The 13,568-nt window shown below is 34.9% G+C and overlaps 1 protein-coding gene across 4 annotated transcripts in view; it reads left to right on the top strand.

Annotated features, from left to right (window-relative positions):
- IFT122 (intraflagellar transport 122) overlaps window positions 1-13,568 on the top strand; it is a 72,269-nt gene that overhangs the window by 12,738 nt on the left and 45,963 nt on the right. For all 4 annotated transcript variants that reach the window (XM_034431596.3, XM_034431595.3, XM_034431594.3 and 1 more), the window contains 6 exons: window positions 538-729; window positions 1,917-2,055; window positions 3,153-3,355; window positions 4,281-4,418; window positions 7,837-8,001; window positions 11,930-12,127. In XM_034431596.3, coding sequence (XP_034287487.2) covers window positions 538-729; window positions 1,917-2,055; window positions 3,153-3,355; window positions 4,281-4,418; window positions 7,837-8,001; window positions 11,930-12,127 — 1,035 coding nt within the window. The remainder of the gene's footprint in view (window positions 1-537; window positions 730-1,916; window positions 2,056-3,152; window positions 3,356-4,280; window positions 4,419-7,836; window positions 8,002-11,929; window positions 12,128-13,568) is intronic.

Raw genomic sequence — 13,568 nt, 5'->3', positions numbered from 1 at the left:
GAAAAGTATGCATATGTTTGTCTATATATATATATATATATATACATACACACACACACACACACACACACACACACATACATATGCAAATTAAATCTGTATGCTGTCCATTTCTCAATGATTGGGTATCTCACAATCCTGAAAGAAATTACAGTAAGATCAGTAAAATAAAAAAAAAAGAAAGAAAGAGAAAAGATGGCAAGCACAGCAGACCAGATGGAATTAACTGAGGGGTCTGTACCAGTATGACAGTCTATTTCTGAGCCAAACACTATTAAACAGAATTATTCTGGCTGAGTTTCCTCCTCATCCTTGAATAACAGAAATGGGCTAATATGCATATGTCATATATTGTTGGACCTAATACTATTATTTCATTTTTAAGGCACTTTTTGAAAATGAAGAGGTTGTAGCAATCTCAAAATGAAGATCTGTGGCAAATCAAATACAGAAATATGTGTAATTACATTCCTGTTTGCAGATGAGATTTCTTATTGCAAAATCAAATGTTAAACATCTTTGTCCATATTCTTATAGATTGGAAAAGACAGAGTCCTGAACTTCGATCCATGTTGTGTTAGCTATTTTTCAAAAGGAGAATACATCTTAATGGGAGGCTCTGACAAGCAAGTGTCCCTTTATACGAAGGATGGAGTGCGTCTTGGCACCATAGGTGAACAGAGCACTTGGGTGTGGACTTGTAAAGCTAAGCCAGATTCCAATTATGTGGTAAGGGTGAATTTCTAAAAGCCTTTCAAATATGTATACCAGGTGTTTCCAGAACTTTCTCTCACAAGTAACTATTTCTGGCCTCCATCATTTCCATATGGCAAATGTATCCAAATCAGCTGTTGTTTTGCTAGGAAATTACTTTTTACGGTCTTTATAACTGTGTCTCTGCCAGATTACATTTTATACATTACAGAGGCAATTCTACGTCTATTGCTGGAACTTACACTTACATTGTTAGGAATAATAATAATAATAATAATAATAATAATAATAATAATAATAGTTGATGAATGACCTTGAGTTTCATTATTTGTCAGTGAATTAAACAATATTTGTCAACCCATTAGTTCCCTGTTCTTCCTTCATTTATTCTTGTCTTTTTATCTTCTTTTCTCTTCATTTACTGTTACTGATTCACATGCTTTTTCTCATTTTGATTTCCCCATATTTCCTTGCAATATGCATATTGTAATATCTGTGATTGAGTCTTGTAAAGTGCCTTTGTATTGAGATAATCAAAATCAATTTACTTCATGAAATCATTGCAAATTTTGTTATATGTGAATTATAATTTCATAGGGCTGGTTGTGCATAATTAATAACAAAGCACATTTTTTCAAGTATAGCTGGCAATCATAGTCTACAGTATTTGCTAAGAAAAATCACATTTCTGGAGCTATTTTCTTTATTAATATTGATTCAAAGCTTATTGTGTGTAAATAATATATAATAGTAAATAGTAAATAATTATATATTATTTACTCTTATTAATAAATAAGAGTAAATAATGTTTTAAATTCTCTTTTTGTTACTATATATTTAAAAATATTCTTCTAGTTAACCGGTATTGTGACCTTTAAATAAAAGCCAAGTAATCTTCTTATTGTCATCTGTTAAAAACGATTGTAAACAATGAAATGATTTCTAGATAAGTGTAAATAACTATTTCCTACCATGACATTTGTGAATTTTAATTTATATGGCTTTGCTGTGGGAAAAGGGAGAGGCCAAAATCTTATGCATGCAAAGGGAAGAAAATTTCCCTCAATACACATTTTCTAAGTGTAGAAATTAGAATAATTTAAAATTCCAGCAAAACTTCAATCCCTTTTTAATCAACATTTCTAGTTCATGATCATTCAGGTAAATAGACACCCAAATTTAGTTAATTCCTTTCTCTTCAGGCAGTAGGAACCCAGGATGGAACCATTTCACTGTATCAGCTGATTTTCAGCACAGTCCATGGCCTTTATAAGGATCGCTATGCTTACAGAGACAGCATGACAGATGTTATTGTCCAACATCTTATCACTGAACAAAAAGGTAATATTGAATTATGTTTTCAGATAACCCAGGGACCATCTCTTCCCTGCCCCAGTAAATAATATTTGTCTGTAAATTGAACTAGGCAATATATCTTTACAGTGGAAAGATGGCTGTGCCTTTTTGCCATGAATACTAATTGTATCTTCAGAAGTGCTTTGTGTAGAATTTTTGGTATAGGGATGTTGTGATGACTACTGTTTGATGGCCTTTTGTCAGCAATCAAAAATATATTGATGTAGCTGGTATTTTGACTTTTTGTTGTTGCCCTTGGTGATTGTTCATTAATTGCATTATGTTAATTGTATAAATATAAATGGTTATGTACATTTCTATGAACAGCATGAGATGTGTAGCCATGTTGTACAATAGGATTTATTCATATGTTTTTTTCATTTGATTTACATCCTGCCAGAAATTGCAGTATATATGGCACTCTGTCTTCCTATTTTATCCCCATATTTAGTGTAAGATAGCTTGGGATAAGAAAGGGAGAGATTTTTGCTTTAGGACTGCAGCATTTTTTAAAAAAAAATTGATTTATATGCCGCCCTTCTCCGGAGACTCAGGGCGGCTTACAGTGCATTAAGCAATAGCCTTCATACTTTTGTATATTTTATACAAAGTCAGCTTATTGCCTCCACAACTGGGTCCTCAATTTACCTAATTAACGACTGCACAAAAAAATCTGTAAAATCATTTCCAGTTGTGTGGGTGCCTTGACTTACGACTGCAACAACTCAACAACCATAATTCTGGGCTCAGTTATGGTTGTATGGTGAAGATTACATGCAGTCCTCAAAATCCAATTGAGCTAATAAAGATGTTTACCCTTAAATATTAGGAAGATTATGGAGCTCCTGTTGTTTTACATGTTTGGAAGTGCTGTTTTGGTCCTGGTAATTAAATGGTTTTTAATGTCTTTTTAAATTATGTATTGGACTTAATGTATGTTACTCAGAGTCTTCTTGGAGTTCAGTGGCCTTAATAAATATGGATGTTTGGAATAATATGGCCACCCATCTCATGTAATGACTCTAGGTGGTTTGCAATAATACAAAAGAAACATAGTTTAATTTAAACTTGTTTTTCCACAGTTAGAATAAAAAACCGAGAACTTGTAAAGAAAATAGCAATCTACAAGAACAGATTAGCAATCCAATTACCAGAGAAAATCCAAATTTTTGAACTGTATTCCGATGATTCATCAGACATGCACTACCGAGTGAAGGAAAAGATAGCAAAAAAATTTGAATGTAATTTACTAGTTGTGTGTTCTGAACACATTATCTTATGTCAGGTAGGTAACTGATCATTACATCTAAAAATAAAATAATGTCTAAAAATGAAACTACATTTTCTAGTACTGCACTAAGAAAGATTAAGAAAAAGGTTCCCAGTTGAAGGTGTTTCATATAACAAGGGTGGGCCAACAGAAGTAACTGCTACATCAGATGCAGATTCATTTTTGATCTGTTTGCAGAATTCATGTCAGGAATTAAAAAGATTAGAGTAACTATTAGAGCAGAATTTTCTCCAATTCTGTAGACAGCATGTTCTGGTTGTGAATTCTGGGCACTGAACTGTATGTCACCTAGGTTGGGAAGGGCTATTTTAGAGGTCTGCATTCCTCATTATCATTCCTGTCACAGTAATGTGAGCATAATTCTCAACTCTACCAACATTAGCTAAAGACTGAATTTAGAAATTCCTAGAAGTAACACCATTTTCTCCATGGGGAATGGATTTCCCGAGTTCTTATAACATATACTCACTGTCATTTGATAATTGGAATAAATTGCTTCCAATAAATCACCTATCCTTGTTTTGGCATAGCATTACCTAATAATGTCGTTGGCATTTTAGAAAGAAGTTACTGAAACTCTGAAATGTTGAGTAAAATATTCTAGAAAGTTTAATAAAAAGTAATTGATAGCAGTTTTATTTAGATTTCTTAGTAGTTGATGACTTTTCTGAGCAGCTATATTTCATTAATGCACTCATGGTTATTAACCTGTAAAGAGTGGTTATAAACAACAGACATGAACATTGGTAGGAAATTAGACTTGCTTGGTATTATAAAATACTTTCCATTTGTTTATATCTGTGCGTGGAAACATAATAAAAAAGTTCTGGTAAATGTACATCATTGTCAAGCTAAGATATATGAAAACTTTCCAGCAGAATATGTATGTGTATATATATATATATTTCCCCCTTTTTAGGAGAAGAGACTCCAGTGTCTGTCTTTCAGTGGTACAAAAGAACGGGAATGGGTGATGGAATCTCTCATTCGATATATAAAAGTAATTGGAGGACCTCCAGGCAGAGAAGGCCTTTTAGTGGGTTTAAAGAATGGTCAGGTGAGGTTTTCTGATAAAGCACAAGCTTTTTTTTTCTTGTAGTGATGATTAGGATGCTGTTAGATTATAGAAAATAACAGAATTTGAAAGAATATTATAGATAATCAAAGACATTTTTCTTCGTGAAAAATAGGGTTGATAGATGTTATTCTGTACATATACACATATCTATCACATTATCTATCTCTTTTGTGGTAAGCAACATTATGCACACCATAGAAAATTAATAAAAACATAAGAAGCCAAAGAAATTCAAGGCAAAAGGTAAGAAAAAAAGAAAAAGAAATAGAGATAAATCATTTCCAAAGCATTCTTTTGTGTATATATACTGTTTTAGAGTTGCATGTACATTCAGGTTCATTCATTCCTTTTCATATACCGTTTACTTCCATTCTTATAATAATCATCAACCAATCTTCATATTTGTGCAAAACAATTCCAGCTTTCTATTCATTTTACCATATGCTTCTCTAAAGCAATAAATATTCAGTATTATTTTCTCATAGTCATATTTATTTATTTTATTTATTTATTTATTTAAATTTATATACCGCCCTTCTCCCGAAGGACTCAGGGCAGTGAACAGCCAAAGGTAAACACACAGAATACAAAAATCTAAGAACAGTTTAAAAAAAAACAATTTTGGCCCAACAATTAAAATACCTCTTTTAAAATTAAACAATTGGAGAAGTTAGGCCAGCCCGGCTTGTTGAAATAAAAAAGTCTTGAGGGCCCAGCGGAAAGTACTTAAATCCGAAATCCTCTGTATCTCTGGGGGGAGCTCGTTCCAGAGGGCAGGTGCTCCCACAGAGAAAGCTCTCCCCCTGGGGGCTGCCAGTTGACATTGTTTGACCGATGGCACCCTGAGGAGCCCCTCTCTGTGGAGCGTACTGGCCGGTGGGAGGCTCTCGCTGGCAGAAGGCGGTCTCAGTACCCAGGTCCTAAGCCATATGTTTCTCATTGATCTACTGAAGAGCAAAAATACGGTCTGCAGTTTGCACTGCACTGTATCTGGCATAAAGCTGCATTGCCCTTCTGATTTTTTTCTAATTGCAACCTTTTAGTCATAATTGTTGAAATCGCTCACCTCGGCATATGTAACGAATTAAATCTCCTACAGCATTTACAGTCATTATTACTATCTTTCTCTTTACATAATAGAACAATAACAACATTCTTCCGATCGTCAGACATGGATGCAGTCTTTATATACACGTTAAGCCAGGGTCTCCAACCATGTCAACTTTAAGACTTGTGGACTTCAACTCCCAGAATTCCTTTGCAAGCTTTGCTGGCTGAGGAATTCTGGGAGTTGAAGTCCACAAGTCTTAAAAGTTGACAAGGTTGGAGACCCCTGCTTTAAGCTATTCCATAAACAAACAACAGCTAGATTTTAATATTTCTCAAATGATACCATCTACGTTTGCAGAATTAATTTTTTTCACCTTTTTCACCTTCTTATAGAATTTATAGTTCTTTTATTGTTATTTTTTTTTTAGACGCAGAGATTTGTCGCATTCACATAGCATTATTATAATTCCCATATAGCTCTCTGAAATATTCCTTCTGGCATTCCCTTACTTCACCCAAATAATTACCTCACCCTTATTTTTATTCCATTCACTATGCTGAATGTTATTTGCTTAGCCTATTTTACCCATTTTCAAAACATTTTTTTTATTTCCATCAAAATTGTTCTACATTTTCTTTGCATCTTTTAAATGTTAACTATTCTTTGCTCTCTTAGAGTGCCCTTAAGCCCCCAGTCAGCCCAGGGTAGATCCCCCTTGCTAATTGGCAGAGCCAAGTCTTAATATTCTTCCAGGAAAACCAGAAAAGTAGGGGCTGGCCTCAATTCTGAGGTGCTACATTATGCATACACACAGATAGACATCATTTACTCATTGTATTCTCTAACATGTATTTTTCCTCATTCACAGTCTTATTCACCCCGTTCTTTTAACCGTAGTGTAATTCCACACACTACATTCACATTCTGTATTATATTTTAAATTCTATTCCAAGGAGCTTCCTCTTTCTCTTTCCCTGTATATGTTTTTGGGGAGATTAATACTTTTTCATACAAACGTTCAGCATTCTTTTTTTTGCAGCACATAAAAAGTGCTACAAGGGTCAGGGAGGATGCGTGACAGGTGATCTTCAGGTTGAGAAAGATGTGTGAGAAGTGCTACAAGGGTTGGGAAGAACTCACAAGGGTGCAACAAGGTGTGAGTGGCCGGCATGGCACCAGCACAGAGGAAATCTGGTGGTTGTGTAGGTGGGGAAGACTTATCTGACCAACTTGCAATTTTCCCTCTCAGCTTACCCATTGCCTTGTGGGAAACTGTCAGGGAACATTGGAAATGACATCACATGACCACAGCTGACCATGGAAGTGCAAAATGGCTACAACTTCCCCAAATTTCATTCCCATGGGAATCATGTGTCCCAGATTTTGGACGCATTCTCTAAGTTAGCCCATTTGAGGTATGTTGATTCAAAAATTGTTGGCCTATGATGCACCACTTTGCCCAGTTGATGGTTATAAAAAGACCCAAGAGTTTTAGTAGTATATAGATTTTCTAGTAAGGGTAGATTAGGTTTCTATTTTTAGTCATGCCTGTGCCACATGCAGCATACTTTCCAATAGCAAAAGCAAATGATAGTTGATTTTGGTACATTTTTACCATAGCCAAAATCCAGACCTAAAGGTGACAACAGAAGGCAACGTACTTTTGCTACATACTCTCAAACTGGGATAGATACTGAATGCACATTTGGTATGATTATATAAACTAGAAAATTCACAGAGTAGTGGAAGCTTGGGAACAACTTGGAACCAGTGGGGTTAGTGGGTCAAACATCAGTAACTGAGTTTAAACTGCTTGGGATAAACACATGTCCATCATCTGACCAAAATAAAATAAATAAAATCAAAAATAAATTTAAAATAATAAATACATAAATTAAAACAAACAACACTCAAAAGGGCAGATCACTAGGTTTTATTCTGCCATCATTTTTCTGTGTTTCTGATTAACAGGGTATAGCATCGAGAATTATTTATGAATTTAGCAAAATTAATCAGAAGAACAGTATATTTTATGGGCTTTATACGGTCTATATTTTTAAATTCTGATCTAATATATTTGAAAAGGACCAGAGAGTTAAATGTTGCTCCTGTTTTTTTTATAGAATATGCTCTATGATAAGCTCTTCTCAGTCAACCATTATTTGTCCCCATGTCTTTTACATATAATCATGTATAAAGAGGCAGAAGCAGTCAATTTGTCTAATTTGTCTGAATGATTATTCCCAGGGGTCTGGATTCCATAAAATCATTTCATCTGACTAGCATATGAGAACTTCAGTTTTCCAATATGGGCTTTATTAACTCTCAGGATGTAATTATATCCAGATTCTCAAGATCTTTGTGGACAATCCTTTTGCAATTGTTTTGCTAAAACAATCGACAGCCGTGCGTTGCCTGGATATGAGTGCATCTCGAAACAAACTGGCAGTAGTTGATGAAAATGATACCTGTCTGGTCTATGATATTAACACCAAAGAATTACTGTTTCAGGTAAATGTTTTTATATATTCATAAGTCACCTTGAATTTCAAAGAAAGTTTTTCCTAAAACAGTGAGAAAGGAGCCATTCTTGTTCCTTTTTTGGTTGCCAAAACATTTTTATCCACCAGTGAGTTTCCCAACCATTGACGATATCTGATCTTGGCTATCTCCCCCCACCCTGCTAAATGGGTTAGGAGTAGAGCTATTGATTGATAGTTTGACAGTTACCTCTGCTAATTTATGTATTCACACCAAAAGATATTGCACCAATTGATGATGTCCATAGGAGGCAAAAACCTTTCAGACACGAGATTTTACACTAGCAGCAGACAAAGAAGAAAGAAGAGCTCAAGTATCTTTAAGCTGTCTGGTAATTTCACTCTGAATCGGATTGGTATCTATTTATAAATCAGACTTTTCCAGAAAACAAGAATTAGACTATTTTAGGATATAAATCTGAACCAAATTCCAATATTGAGAAACCAAAACCTGGAAAATTACTTTTTGTGGGGAGAAAAGTAAAGCAAAAAAAGACACATTTTGGTGAGAGAAAAGTTCACTGAAGATGGGCTACAGCATGAGTCTGAAAGTTCAGAAGGCTAAACTTATGGTCCCAGTGACCGACCGAGATTGGATCCTTCAAAAAAAGTAAATGTTTAAAAGAACCACTAACTGTGTAAGAGATGCTGCATCAGTTGAACAGAGGGAGAAAAATGGAACCTTATACATCCAGATCATCTGTGTGTATATTTGATTATTATGACTAGGATTTTGAATACTTATTTTTAACATATTTTCCAATTGTTGTAGGGAGCATACCATGGTGTTTTACCCTTTATTTGCCATGCAGATAAAGCTGGAATTGTGGGCTGCGTTTGCAGAGCTGGTTCTTTAGCTATCATTCTGTGTCTTTCCAGGTCAGAATTTGTCCTGTCTCATCTGCTCCTTACTTGATTGAAATAACTTTTCTTGCCCTGATATCTTGCTATTAAGTCTCACTTTTTAAAATAGCCTTCTCTTCCCAGTGAAAAAGTTTGTTTCTGCTGCTTGCTGTTTTCTTCTTTTTTTAAAAAAACCCACCGTATCCCACCTCTTTCACTAGGCTTAATAATGGTTTCACAGGAGAAGCAGCTTAATTTGAAGCCTGGAAGCAGAAAGAAAATTAGTTGCATGGTACAACAGAATATCAGGGATACTCACCCACCCCCCAAACAAGACCTTACGAGCAGCAACTAAAAGTTCCAACCACAATGTTCCCATTACTGTTGTTCAGCATCAGGTGTTTTGGCTGTGCTGCAGTGACAATTCTCTGAACCAAATTTAGCATCAATAAATGGAGACTTTTCTGCCATTTATTTGTGCAGGTAGGTGCTGCTGCTAAGAATAACTTCAAATGCATAGCAGTTGTTAGGTAGACCTTCTGGGATTATTCAGGATGACCATTTGAGTCGGAATGCAAAACAGAGGTGCTTAGTCTTGTCAGTTTTTCCACAGTTTTTGTATTAAATATGATTTGGAGGCCAGGAGGTTCTTTGATGCAATATGTGGCCAGAAGGTGGTGCTATTTAGCAGGAAATAATGGGCACAATTTAAGGTCTACTAAAGAAAACTTTGTCTTTTCTTATTCTACTTATTACTGATCTCCCAAGGCTTCCTTCTAGCTTCAGATGATTAAACAGGCAGCTTTCATTGAATTAGCCAATCCATTGTTAGAGCAGAACAAAGCAGACACTACCATAATAGACTGAAGTCTCTTTTCATTACACAAAGAAGTTAAAATAAGAGGTCATTGCTTCTTAGAGAAAATATCCTAAGCAGTACAGGGCAATTCCTGTCAATTCTTTGGATGAATCTGTCACTGAATTCCTTCAACTAGCAGCATATCCAAAAAAAAAAAAAAAAAAAAGAAAGAAAAGAAAAGAAGAAAAGAAAAGAAAAGAAAAGAAATCTCAACAAGATGAGACTACAATAGCTTTTTGGATTCTTCACAGGCTCTCAGGCACTTTCCAAGAATGCATGTCCTCAGAAAACCTCTCACATGGAGTTGTGATTCAAATAAAACTAAATACAGGCATTTGGGAGACTCTTTTTCTTTGTTCATATCTAAGTGACAAACTTCCAAATACCTGCAGGAAATAGGGTCATAAAACTGAGAGTCAGATTCCTACAATCCCATCCTCCAGATTCTGGGCAAAAGAAAACCTCAGCAAATAAGCCTTAATCCATTTTTTAGAAATTAGTTGTAAAACCAGTTTCTTCCTAGAAAGTATGCAGTATGCTAATTTTTCCCTGTCAGGCTGAAGAAAGAAATTATACCCTAAAGCTGAATCATTGTTGAATGGAAATTTTCCTCTCAGAGATCTATTTCCATGTATCTATAGTGGGTCCTTAGAAGAGTTGACCGATATATGGTTACTAATGAATCTGATATAACACCATCCCAGATCTTCTTTATGACTTCCTTTACTCTCTTCAGTTCTAAGGAACATCAAAAGGTCCTTAGACATTCTCATTGCTGTTGCTAAGGCTCTGGTTTTTGGAGATCCTGCACGCACTACAAACATTTCTCTGTGGGATGGGTTAATTATCCAGACCCACAATGACTGTCTAGTTATCAGACATCTAAACAAAACTATAGTAAAGTAGTTACTATAGTCAAGTAAAGATAATGACATTATTCCTTTCTTCAAAAACAATCCATGCCAGAGATGTACAAAAGAGTTGGAAGGGTGCTTTTTCAAAAGGCAACTGGACTTTCTGAAGAAGCTTTCTAATGCAGCTTTCTGAAGAAGCTCGGAAAAAGAAGCTTCTTCAATGAGAAGCAAAACATCTTCAAAAAAAATCCCCAAAACTCAAGTTGCCTCTTGAAAAAGCACCTTTGGGACTACCATGACCTGGATGACTGAGAAGCTCCATAGACATGAAGATTAGCACTGTTACCTAGTTTGGGTAATGAAATGTCTGCAAGAAAACAACCAAGCTCAGAGAGCCCCAAGGGCCCCTCAGTTTGGATGACATTTATGCAAAATAGTGGATTTCCAGCGAGTAAGCAGAATGGAACTTCTGCCTTTTCAAATAAGCCATAACAACCTTAGCCTTCAGTCCAACGCACTATATTGTGCATTGCCTTTCAAGAAGTTTCTCAATATTGCCTCATTATACATTTACTCCCTACAGACAAGCCTGTATGTCTTCAAGGCCTTCATAATTTCACTCAGGATGCTTTCACTAGAAAGTGGACTTTCTAGTGGCAAATACAACTTGCTGAAGAATATTCAAACTAAATAGCAGTTTCTAAAGAATTATTTCTATATGTTCCCCAAAGATATTCTAGTATTCTCAGTTTGGTCATCAGACATTGACACATAATAATACTAATATCTGTGTCTCACATTGCTGCTTTTACTGAGCGATGGGAGGAATTAATCATGATTGGATTGCCTTCGTGACAGTTGTTCAGGTTCCATTTCTAAATGATCACCTATGCAGAATATATGTGTTTTAGAAATGATATAATCAAACATCATGCAGTTCTAATTTTGAAGCGGTGTATTTTTCTGACAAATCAAAACAATTGATAACACAATAAAGACATCTTCTATAACAATCCCTTTGAAATGGAAATAGTGCTTTTTAGGCCTATTCTTCATTTCATTGGTGTTTTAGCCAAATAAATTTTATTATTTTTTGTCTTTTCAGAATCTAGTTGACCAAAAATACTTTGTTTTGCAATACAAAGCTAAAAAAAATACTCTGGAATATTAAAAACCCTGAAATATTTTAGGCTCTGTTGCATATGCTAATCATATTTGCTAAGCCTGATCCGCTAGATATATTAGTGTAGCAAATTGGGGGAGGTTGCTTTAAATGAATACTGTCTGTTGCTTTAAAAATATGTTTATTGCTTAATTAATATTTTGTTTAACGGTCTCATTAGGAACCCAATGCTAACAGTGTGGCTTGGAACACTCAGTGTGAGGACATGCTTTGTTTCTCTGGAGGGGGATATCTCAATATCAAAGCTAGTAATTTTCCTGTCCATCAGCAAAAACTTCAGGGATTTGTAGTGGGATACAATGGCTCCAAAATTTTTTGCCTTCATGTTTTTTCTATGACTGCTGTTGAAGTTCCCCAGGTAATGTTACCTCATTCATTTCATCTTTGCACTGTTAACATGAGCATTATTTTGTCTAACATTCCTAAAACATTTCTAAGTTAGACGTTTTCTAGAATTAATGTTTTACTAATTTATTTGCTTTTTTTTTCATATGACTCATGCCTATAGTAGAATGTTTGAGGAAAAAAGTTGAATGTGATGTGTTCAATTTTCCTGCCATTGAGTTAAAAAAAAACATTATATGAGATTACCAAGTAGGCAGAAACTTTTTATTATATTCCTTATTTGATAATCCAGTGCTGTTCTTTCTATTTACCACTTTTTTCTCTCTATTTTATGTTTTAAAAATTGAGCCCTAGAAAATTAAATTATTTAATATTTTATTCTCTCTAATCATGTTTTTGTCCTGGTGAAACCCCAGTCAAATACTGATTCTCTGCACGTTCTTGCATAGTGATTTGTTTGGATAATAGGCGTTAAAATGTTTTAGGGCAGTAACAAATGTTATTTGTTTCCAAGAAACTTACATTGTGAACAAAACAATTCTTTAGGCATGACTGGAAATATGAGAATCAATTAATCATCTAATAGGAACAGTAATGATTTGTTGGCCAGTTCAATGAGCATCTCAGGGCTTAATAAGGATTTTCATTCATAATTAAAATTGTTTTTCAGATTCTGGCTTGTTCAGATTATTTCAGGAAACTATGTTAATTTAAGAGTTCCATTTGTTGTGACTTGTTGAATAAATAAGAGCTAGCTGGTTCAGTGAGCACAGAGGTCTTTGTAGGTAGTCCTTGACTTACAACAGTTCATTTAGTAACCGTTCAAAGCTAAAAACAGAACTGAAAAAAGGAATGTTTTTAACACTTATGACCGTTGCACCATCCCCATGATCATGTGATCAAAATTCAGCCGCTTGGCAACTGACTCATATTTATGATGGTTGCAGTGTCCTGGGGTCAGGTGATCTCCTTTTGTGACGTCTGACAAGCAAAGTCAATGGGGAAGCCAGATTCACTTAACAACCATGTTACTAACTTAACAATTGCAGAGATTCACTTAACAACTGTGGCAAGAAAAGTCATAAACTGGGGCAAAGTTCTCTTAAGAAATGTTTCACTAAGTGACAGAAATTTTGGGCTCTATTGTGGTCGTAAGTCGAGGACTACCTGCATTATGCCTAGTTACGATTATTTCAAACAGACATCTTACTTATTCCATGAAACTATGAATTCATGTGAAATGATTAATATTCACATTTAGTATTCTTTGTTAAAATGCCACCTCTGCTGGACCTTTCTTTCCACATAGGAATGCATATTTTGAGTCCATGAACAACTGACAAGAACTAGCAGAAGATATTTCAAATGTAGCTGCTTTGAACATATAAGGATGTTATTCTTAGACCAAATAGAATTTGGATTTTACTTATTCTCTACTTGTCTTTTTTTTTTAA

This window comes from Pantherophis guttatus, chromosome 2 (assembly GCF_059756535.1).
Source record: "Pantherophis guttatus breed Tessera chromosome 2, ASM5975653v1, whole genome shotgun sequence".
Lineage (NCBI taxonomy): Eukaryota > Metazoa > Chordata > Lepidosauria > Squamata > Colubridae > Pantherophis > Pantherophis guttatus.
The sequence above is the reverse complement of the archived record's forward strand: the minus strand, read 5'-3'. Positions and strand labels throughout refer to the sequence as shown.